Source organism: Pipistrellus hanaki (assembly GCF_964339955.1).
Source record: "Pipistrellus hanaki genome assembly, chromosome: 11".
Taxonomy (NCBI): domain Eukaryota; kingdom Metazoa; phylum Chordata; class Mammalia; order Chiroptera; family Vespertilionidae; genus Pipistrellus; species Pipistrellus hanaki.
The window spans coordinates 14754479-14765508 of record NC_140513.1 but is presented as its reverse complement, the minus strand read 5'-3'; the positions used below and the strand labels follow the sequence as shown (position 1 = coordinate 14765508).

General features: G+C 47.4%; 1 protein-coding gene across 1 annotated transcript; it reads right to left on the bottom strand.

Moving 5' to 3' along the window:
- Nucleotides 1–5179: 5179 nt before the first annotated feature.
- On the bottom strand, nucleotides 5180–6142 carry OR5C1 (olfactory receptor family 5 subfamily C member 1; the record flags this gene model as incomplete). Its single annotated transcript, XM_084899137.1, has 1 exon — nucleotides 5180–6142. The coding sequence occupies one exon, from the start codon at nucleotides 6140–6142 to the stop codon at nucleotides 5180–5182; it is 963 nt and encodes a 320-aa protein (XP_084755263.1).
- Nucleotides 6143–11030: the final 4888 nt, after the last annotated feature.

Genomic DNA, 11030 nt, shown 5'->3' with positions numbered 1-11030 from the left:
TTTCTAGGAGTCTGAAATGCCTTTGAAGGCAGGTGTTGCAATAGCGCACTCCTGTGGACATTCTGAGAACAGCACCCTAAGTATCAGGGCACCTTATTTCAATGCCTCCATTTTTTTTTTTTTTTTCCCCCCCCCTGTCTGGGTCTCATTGCATAAATCTTGGGCAATTCTCCAACAGAGGTTCTTAAAAGGAGAGGGGTTTTAAGACACCGATTTGCTGAAGGCTATGGTAAGGCTGTCTCTACAGGTGAATAATCTAATTTCTTTCCATGTCCTTCTCTATTAAAAATATAAATGCCCTCCCTACTCTAGAATCTTCCTTTTCTGCCTCCGTTGGGTAAGAAGAATCCTCTGACTTTGGCTCCTAGTAGAACATCTTTTCTGAAATTCCCAATTGTGCTCTACCTTCCAGGAGGGAAGAGGATCGGGATGAGTGGGTAGGATGCATGGGGGAAGCCTGCTTATAAAATGGCTTTGGAAACTGGACCTGCTCTGACCTGTGTCTAAATTGGTTCAAAGAAACATTCAAATCCCTGAGCTGTTTGCAGGACATTCCTATGCAATCACAAACACATCCATGTGGGCATGCAAACCTGTGCAGTCTCAAGCTGATCTCTGCAAATACACGGGCACTAGCAGTCAAATATGGAAATGTGGACCCAGTACATTCATTCACCCCTAAGTAAGCAGACAGCATAACTATAGACCCACAGACCCAGATCACGCACATAATCAGATGGTCAACTGCGAACACGAAATACCCCAGAGGTCAGAGGGTGACGATCATTCACATACCCCTGTTCAAGGAAGCTCACAGCACCATGACAGCTACTGCGACCTGTCATGCACATTCATTCTTTCAGTGACCACTTAGACTGTTAAACACTTTCCCCACGCTGATTCATGCATACTAGTGATGCCCAATCCCCTCACTGGTCACAAAAATCACATCTTTGTGCAAAGCCTCGGGGGCCCACAGCCTTGCACCTTCACTCGCATGGCTACCCTCATATAGACTCATGATGGATCACAACAGAGAAGTGCCACCTAGAGGGAGGCACAGCTGTATGCACACAGTCCTATTCCCTCAAAGGCATCACTGTGATGGTATTACACAGTCGCAGCCTCACACAAACAGCACACGCTCTCACACTAACACGTATGACTCCTGCCCTCAGCCAGAAGAGGGAGACAGATCTGCAGAGTCTCCAGCCTGGCCCCTGGCTCCAAGTGTATCCGGTGGCCTTTCCACATCACAGGAGGTGACAGCAGCAGGGGGCAGGTGTAGCCTGTCGCTGGAGGGTCCAAGGAGGGAGTTATTGGCCACCCTTAAGGGTTCGAGGACCTGGGGGCACCTTAACTTCAGGGCAGAGGCAACATCCCCCTTCCTCTGGCTTCGCCCCTACGGCAGGAGGCAGCTGGGTTGTTCTCTGGGGCCCAATTTGATGGGGGAGAGAGTGGTTGGTGCTGCTTACAACTCAGGGATTTGTAAGCAGCACATTTAAGAGACCAATGCATGATGAGGCTGAGGCTCCTCAAGCCTTGTGAAGTCGAGAGAGAGAATATCAGACTGACTCTTTGTGAAGTCCAGAGTGAGTGTTAGGCTAACCCTAGTCACTAGTTCCTGACCTTTTTTTGGCCAATCTCTCCCCCCCCCCCCCAGCATCTCTAAAATTCTAATGCTCCCCCCACCCCCGTGACATATAATTCTTGTTATTCAGAAAGTGAACTGTTCACAGAGGAAGCCTAAAAGGCCATTCACTGGGTCTAGACAAGCTTCCAAAGAAAATGGCATCCATGAAAGGGAAAAATAAAAGAACAAAAGGACAGTTGAAGTACGGAGAAAGAAATCACTAAGAAGTTGTTAAAAAATAATATGAAGTGATATGAAAAGTTAGCAAATAAAGTTTCAAAACATATAATAGAGAACTGAAATCATAAATGTCACAATATACAGTATGCTTATATACTGTATATGAGGCCCCTATAACCATAAGAAATTAAAAAATTCACTGTTAATAACTCATTCTCAAATTGCCCCCCTCAAAAATCAAATTGCCCGCCATAGGGGGCTTGTGACCCCTGTTGGGAACCACCGCCCTAAGTAGAGGGATTGGAGACCAGGGTCTATAGCAGTAGCTTCTGGGGCCAACCCTCCTCCTGTCCCTCAGCTTTTGCTGACTTATAGGAAGTGTAGGAATGTGGGCAGGATTGTGCCTCTGGTGACAGTGGCAATGTGTATGACTGTGACTGTGTGTGTGTGTGTGTGTGTGTGTGTGTGTGTATGACTGTTACTGTGTCTATGACTGTGCATGCAACTGTAAAATTGTATACTTGGTGTAGAGAGAGTGATCATGTCACTACAACCAAATACATCCATGAGCTTGAGCAAGTGTCTATGTGTGCAGCTGTGTCTGTGTGGGTGGCTGTCCCTATGAGAGCATTTCTCTGTGCACGAGTGTTTCTGACAGGGGACTGGGTCTTTGTTGGCGGGGTGTTGCTGTGTATGCACTGCGGCATAAGGGGAAATGTCTGTGTGTAGCACTGTGAGTGGGAATGGCTTTGCCTGACAGTGTCAGAATAAGCGTGAAGGCTGATTTTGAACATATATGAACTTCCTTTTATTTTTTTATTGATTAAGATATTACATATGTGTCTTTATCCTCCCTCATTGCTCCCCCACCCCCACTCATGCCCTCACTCCCCTGGTGTCTGTGTCCACTGTTTAGGCTTATATGCATACATACAAGTCCTTTGGTTAATCTCTCCTCCTTGCCCCCACCCTCTCATACCTTCCCTCTGAGGTTGGATGGTCTGATTGATGCTTCTCTGTCTCTGGGTTTGTTTTTTGTTCATCAATTTATGTTGTTTATTATAGTCCACAAATGAGTGAGATCATGTGATATTTATCTTTCTCTGACTGGTTTATTTTGCTTAGCATAATGCTCTCCAGTTCCATCCATGCTGTTGTAAATGGTAAGAAAAAATGGAACTCCCATTTGACCCAGTGATCCCACTTCTAGGAATGTATCCCAAGAAAATAGAAGCACCAATCAGGAAGGATATATGTAAGCACCCCTATGTTCACAGCAGCACAGTTTACCATAGCTAAGATTTGGAAACAGCCTAAGTACCCATCAGCAGATGAGTGGATTAAAAACCTGTGGTACATCTACACAATGGAGTACTACGTTGCAGTAAAAAAAGAGAAGAAATTCTTACCATATGAACTTTCCACGGTTCCCCTTTGCCTCTTGAATAAACTCCAAAATCCACTACTTGACATCCAACCCATGTGCTGTACTCCCATTCCCAGATGCTCCATCCTCAAACTTCCTTCCCCTTCTTTCCCTCTCAGGGCAGTTAAGTGGTTTCCCTAGTCTGCTGCACAGCTCATCTGACCTCCATGCCCTTGTGTGTGTTGTCCTTCACCCATGGAATGCCTCTTCCCTAAAGCCCACCCACACCCCAGGGGAAGTGCTCCCATCGTCCCCACCCAAACTGCTTCTGTCTTTATGGCCTGTCTTAGTAAGTGGTGTTCAAGGAGGTTTAAATGGGAAGTCCTTATCAGAATTAGCCTCAACTCAGTTACAATCTGGAGAACTGAACAGCGGACCAGGCAGGAGCTGACATCTGTCTCTGGCCATGCTCCGTGTCCCCTTGGAAATGCCTTCTGTAACTCCGGGGTCCATCCTGTCCCGCATGGAAGGGCTTCCCAGGCAGAATGCAGGGCCTGGAGCCCATTTGCATGTAACTGACTCAGAAAGACAATCTGTCCAAATTGTGAACTTGGGGGGTGTGTGTGGAATGAAAGGTGCAAGAGCAGTGGGTCTGAAAGGTCCAGTGTGGCCTCAGGCGTGGGGCACTGTGGTTATCTTCACCCAAGAAGTCAGTGTTGTGGCATTCCTTCTCCCAACCCCATCTCTGCCTCTGGATGTTGTCATCCTCACACATGCAGTTTACCCTCCCTGAGTACATGCTCATAATGCTGAAACTGAAACCCACTGGGAACCAACCCCCACCCTAAGCTTGAAGAAACATGAACCATTATCCATAATTGTACACAATTCTTGAGTTAAGACTCCAAACATGTCAATTTGACACTTAAAGTGCTTCTTGTATGCCCAACTCTCATCTAGTTCTGAACTGGGGTGACCATAATAATAACTAGACTCTGATTTAAATTTATCATAAACATTACCCACATGCCAACTTAATGTAAACTTAATAGAACTAAACTCTAACTGAAATTTAATCTAGCAATAAAACTAAAAACAAAAACAAAACACAAAACCCTGAACTCCAATCTTAGTCCTGCACTCCAGCACTAACCATAATATATTTCTAATAGGAACTCAGGTTTATCCAAACTGTGACTCCTAGATGCACCTCAAATCTACTATGAATTAAAATCAACCCAAATCCTAATGTTTTTATAATTTCAATCCAATCCTAAATTTTCCCAATTGCTTTTAAATTCTAAACCATCCTTAGCTCCATTCTAACCCCAACCCTAGTTATAGCCATAACCTCAACCCTAAATCCTAACCCTATTCTATCTATACCCATAATTCTGATCCTGTCCTGAACTCTGTATTGGGCATGAACTAATCTAACCTTGGCCAAATCCTAACCAATTGTTGGGATTTTAGGATCTCTCATTTCCCTGAGAGATGCAAGACAGGGAGGGATGTCTGTCTTATCTGAGTCAGTCCCATTCTTTGGCAAGTGAGTTCTGGAGATGTTTTATTGGGGTCAAAGGGAGCGGGGGCAGACTCACTTGGTCATGAAGAACCTTAAAAGAACAAGGATCTAGACACACCTGCCGCCAACCCAGCTCTTACCTGGTATTTCTTGGAACCAGACACAGTGGCAAACCCATTTCTGCATCTGGCCACATCTGGGAGCCTTTGAACACCGAGAAACCCGAGGCAGCTCAGTAGCAGCATGGACATGATGTTGGCCTGGCCCTCCGTCTAGCCTAGGATCACCCCCAGGTTCCTGCCTCCCTTCTGCAAGCTTCCTTTTCTTCCCCCTGTTCAGTCCCTCAAATAACGACCAGGGACCACTCAAGCCAGAGGACCGTCCATCTCCCTTTACTCACAGTGACAGGGGCGAGAAAGGGTCCTCTTCCTCCTCTCTCCACAGTCTGTCCCAAACAGCCTCCTCCTGGGGCCTGTCACCGGGGACCCCACTGGGGACGGCAGAACCGGGCCCAGGTCCTTCCGAGGGCCCCCCGGACCTCCTTGTTTCGGAGGCTGTAAATGAGCGGGTTGAGGGCTGGGATGACGAGGGTGTAGAACACAGAGGCCATCTTGTCGGTGTCCAGGGCGTAGCTGGAGCTGGGGCGCAGGTACATGAACGCGAGCGTCCCGTACAGCACGGCCACGGCCGCCAGGTGGGAGCCGCAGGTGGAGGCCGCCCGCCCGCGGCCCTGGGCCGAGCGCACGCGGATCACGGCCCCGGCGATGAACCCGTAAGACACGCCGATGGCCAGCACCGTGGCTGTCTGGATGGAGCCGCAGACTGCGAAGAGCAGGAGCTGGTTGAGGCTGGTGTCGTCGCAGGAGATGGCCAGCAGCGGGGGGATGTCGCAGAAGAAGCTGTTGATCTCCCGGGAGCCGCAGAAGCTCAGGCGGAAGGTGAAGGTGGTGTGGATCAAGGCGCTGACTGCGCCTCCGAGGCCTGATGCTCCCAACAAGCTCAGGCACAGACGCCGAGACATGGCCCTTGTGTAGAGAAGAGGGTTTCCCACGGCCACGTAGCGGTCATAGGCCATGGCCGCCAGCAGGCAGCACTCGGCGTCAGCCAGCCCGGCGAACACAAACATCTGGAGGGCGCAGGCTGCGTAAGGGATGGTGGCGCGGGGCCGCATCAGGTCAGCGAGCATCTTGGGGCCGATGGCAGAGGAATAGCAGGCATCCAGCAGGGAGAGGCTGGCCAGGAAGAAGTACATGGGCGTGTGGAGCCGGGCATCCACGCGGATCAGCAGCACCATGCCCACGTTGCCAAGCAGGCTCATCAGGTAGACGGGCAGGAAGACCAGGAAGAGGGTCAGGCGCAGGTCCCAGCGATCCGTGATGCCCAGGAGGATGAATTCGGCAGGGACCACCCTGGCCCAGGTGGCATTCTCTGGAGTCATCCTGCTGGACAGGGACGGGAGAGAGGCAAAGCAAGAGGGAAAAGGAGGGAAAGGTCGTGATCATCTTGGAGGAGAAAGCACTTTGTTTGGAGGGAGTCAGCTACACTTGCGTTTCAGTCTTAATTGTGCAACAAAATCGCTGTGTGACCTTGGACAAGCGGCATCGCCTCTTAAAACTGTAGTTTTTAACGCTGAGACATCACACAGCTTGACCTTCATAGGCACAGGAACCTTGTCCGTCTGCTTTACTCTTAAAGCATTCAAAAGGGAATTAGTTCTGAGGACACTGTCTGGCACATAGTGGGTGTTCAATACGTATTTGTTAAATGAATGAAGTGTTTGTGTCCCTCACTGCATCAAGCATTTTGAGCCAAGCCTAATTCTTCCCTCTAGACTTAGGGACACAGAATTTTAGGGGTCTTTTCCTCTTCCTTGTGGGGAGTGGGGGGTCCCTGGTGGAGTTCAGACAACCTTTAGGGGAAGAGAAAACTTTGGGATTCCAGCTCCACCCAACTACATATTCTCCATGAGTGATGCCAGCTGACTGACTGGAATTCTGCATCTAGAAGTCAGTTGGTGGCAAACCCCTGTGTGTTTCTGTCTGTCCACATGGAAAACAAACACTACTCACCTTCACAAAGTGATGAGTGGAGCTGTTTTGAGCACCTCTCCATTTCCCCTTCTGCAAAAAACCAAAAACAAAAAAACAAAAAACAAAAATAAAACAGTTAGACTTCAGGGCTTTTACGTTGCTATGGAAAATTTGAGCTCAAGGATCTCCAAACTTCAATTAAGTAGCTATTACGAAGTGTGTGTGTGTGTATACTCACAAAATATATGAGTTAATTCTCCATTAATTTATCTGTTTCCTTATTGCCCAGGAGGAGCGAGTTTGACAATCTAGGGTTTCTTTCCCTGAAGGTAAAAAACCCGAGTTCCAAAGAAGGAAGAAGACTTGTCCCAAGATATACAGCAATGAAAGGGTAGAATTAGGTCTTGAGCTCAGATGTGGCTCCAAATCGAACTCCTTTTGTCTCTAAGCAAAATCCTTATTTTAGGTCTCTTTATAGAGACCAAGTTTGTTGTTGCCACTGTCTTGCCTCAGTCCTCTCATCTTTAGATTGAGAAAAACACACCAGTCTATTCTGTGGACTTCTGTTGTGAGAATTACCTGTGTAGCTTTATTTTAAAAAAAAGTGCCCAGTGTCCTGAAATTTTAATTCAGCTGATCTACAGCAGGGCTCAGGAATCTGTACTTGAAAAAAATATTCCGGGTGATTCTTTAAAAACAAAACAAAACACACAGACACATTTTTATTTATTTATTGTTGATAGTATTACAGATATCACCCATCCCTCTCCCAGATGATTCTGATATGCATTTTGATTGAGACCCCCCCAGCAGCAGAGCTTCTCAATCTTCAATGTGCATAGAAATCACCTGGGACTCTTGTTACATGTAGCTTCTGTCTCCGAAGGACTGGAGAGGGGCCTGAGTTTCTGCATTTCTAGCAAACTCCCAGGTGATGCTGCTGCTGTTGGTCTGAGCACCACAGATTGAGTAGCAACACTTCAGGCTATCTTGGACAGCGTTTCCAGCTCTGACATCTTAGGATGCTAGCTTTCTAGGGAGTTCTCTTAGGCTCTTGACCATCCTCTCTGCTGAAATCTGGGTTGGAGTAATCCTTTCACTCCAGGCTCCACTATACTCATGAGCACATTAAGTCTGGTGAGGCTGACCTGGTATTTATTAATCTGTGGCTTGCCCATTTTCTGTCAAGTTTGAGTTCTTAGCTCATTCTTCCCTAGCACACAGATATTCTTCCCTGGAGCTGCTGTCACCATGATGGTGTGGTTATTGGGTTGGTAGGACATACCTAGAAGATGGAGGTGGGTGGGGACTTCTTCTGGCAGAGCAGCTCCAGGCCAGCTTTTCGGGCGAGCATGGCAAGGGGAGATAACAGGAACACGAACCATCCCAGAGGTAGAAACCGGGGGTCTTATACTCTCCTTGGCCCCCAAGGAAACGGCCTCTTGCTGTTTTCCTCCTGACTCCTCCTTCCCTCTCTTCTGTTCTTTGGATGCCGTGGAGACTCTCTACCCACATCCTTTGGGGACAGCTAGTGGCAGGGGAATGCCAGGGATGACTCACTCTTTGGTGCTTGGAGAGGCTGGGAAGTTTGGGCTAAGTGGGTCCCCAGGCTCTGGGTGGGGAAGACAGTCATGCTACTTGATGAGGAATCCCTTTGGCTCACTTTCTCCACCCATTCTTTGGGAATCAATACATTTATTATGCATTACAATCTACAAAAACACAAATTCTTCTGGTGGTTCTTCTAATCCTTTACTTAGTTCCCCTCGCCTGAAGCATCCAGCCTCTTCCTTGCCTGGAAAACGCTTGCTGTTTGTTGCAGAATCAGCTCAAATATCACCTTCAGCTTGAAGACTTCCTGCCTCTGGGGCAGAGCCACTCTTTTCCTCTGTGCATCTTGGAGATGCATATACATATAGACAAGGAGACATGATTGTTAGAATATGTCCCATCCACCCATTTCTGCCATGGTTCAGACTCCCACCACTTGATTGGAAACAGGAATGAAGGGTACCAGTCTGATGCTGCAGGAGACTGAAGGAAACCTGAGGCCAGGGCCAGCGAGGAGGTTAGCACTCAGGAAATTAAATCAGAACCCTTGGGGGATGGCATCAGGCAGAGGTAAATTTTTAAAGCTCCCACGATTGAGAACCCCGTAGGATGTCCATCTAGGATTGAGAACCACTCCCCAAAAGATGGGAATGAGGCTGAGCCTGAGGTTAGGGCTGAGTGGCTTAGCCTCTAGGTAGTAGATGGTTATGGAGTGGGAAGCTGCAACATGAAATCCCCTCATTTCTATGTGTGTTTTATAGCTAACCTGTCATCATGTTAGCAGAATGTTCATTCGTTGACATAACTAATGTTTATTGCACTCTACCATGTTCTGGGTTTAAATTTAATGATGAAACAAATAGCCATGGTCTCTATTTTCCCCATGGTTCTTATAGGGAGAAAGAGGAAGAACCTACACTAATAAAAGAGAAAGATGCAAACCAACCATTCATTTGCCACACCCATCGGCCAATCAGGAGTGAGTATGCTAATTAACCCAAATAAAGATGGTGGGTTAATTTGCATACACAGTTGCCAAGGAGTCTGGGGCAGGGTGGGACACAGGTGTTCTGTACCACCCCAGCAGCTTTGGGCTTCTGGGCAGTGTGGGGAGGCAGAAAGGCAGTTCTGGGTCAGAGCAAAGGCAGAAAGGCGGCTCTGAGCCGGAGCAAAGTCGGTGCTGGCAACCAGGGTAAGGAAGGCCCATTCTTGCATGAATCTTCATGCATCAGGCCTCTAGTTAACTAAATAAAAACACAGCATAGCTCTAGCTGCTGTGGCAAAGTGGCTAGAGTGTTGGCTTACTGAAGGATCCCAGGTTTGATTTAGGTTAATGGCATGTACCTTGGTTGTAGGCTCCTGGTTGGGGGCATGTGGGAAGCAACCAATTGATATGTCTCTCTCACATCCATGTTTCTCTCTGTCTCTCCCTCTTCCTTACTTTCTCTAAAAATCAATGAAAAAATATCCTTGAGTGAGAGTTAAAAATAAATAACACAGGGATGAGTGTTTCAGGCTGGAGTAATGGCATGTGCAAAAAGGCCTGCAGGTGGGGATGCAAATGGCACATTTGAAAAATTAAAATGCCAGTGGGTTTGGAGCTTGGAGAATGATGGAGAGAGAGGTGACTTAGCCAGAGTGGTAGGTAGAAGCTAAAGAGTGGAGCTTTATAGTCCATGCTAAGTATTTTTGTTTTTAAATCCTAAAAGCTGTGAGTTGCTACAAAGAGATTTAAGGAATGGCTGAGACATGATGAAATGTTTGTTTCAAAAGATCACTCTGATGGCTGTGAGCAGAAGAGATTGGAGAGGAGACCAGACAGGAGCATGGTCACAGTCCAGGATAGAGATGATGGTGATCTGGTGAAGAAAGGGCACATGTGGGACTGGGAAATCCAAGCAGCAAGCTGCTTTTGAGAAGGCAAGATACGAGCAAAGCAGACGAATGCCATTTAAATTCAATGTGTCTGTGACTCTAGAAAGCATTGCTATGGCAGAGACACCAGAAAGAGAGAGTACCTCTAGGATTTTGGCCCCAGCTCTGGGAGGAGGCAGAAATCTGACCCTCTCCTACCCCCATAGAGCAACAGCTCCTAGCAGTGAACACAGGTAGAGCCTTCCATGAAGGAATAGCATTTGCTGGTGAGAACTTTCCTTCCTCCCTATGATGGAGTGAATATGTCCCATCCACCCACTGCTGCCATGGCTCAGATTTCCACGTTGGCTAAACGGCATGCCTATTTGCAGCAGAGAAGCACCCTGTCCACTCTCTCTAGAAATATGGGTCCTACTAGTCCTGTAGATCCTACAAATTACTCTGCCTCTATTTCTGTGACATGTGAGAAGGAATGGGGAAAATTCTTTTAAAAAAATATTTTATTGATTTTTTTTTTTTTTTTTTTTTTTTACAGAGAGAAAGGGAGAGAGAGAGAGTTAGAAACATCAATGAGAGAGAAACATTGATCAGCTGCCTCCTGCACACCTCCTACTGGGGATGTGCCCGCAACCAAGGTACGTGGCCTTGACTGGAATCAAACCTGGGACCTTTTAGTCCACAGGCTGACACACTATCCACTGAGCCAAACTGGTTTTGGCTGGGGAAAATTCTTGCTGGTGCCTGGTATACAGGTAGATCTAATCCGGCAACCTACACACATATATTGCAGTCACTATTCAGCCAACACTGACACCACCTGGTTGGAAACAGGAATGAAGTGTAACAGCCAGTGGGATAAACTCAGAGAGG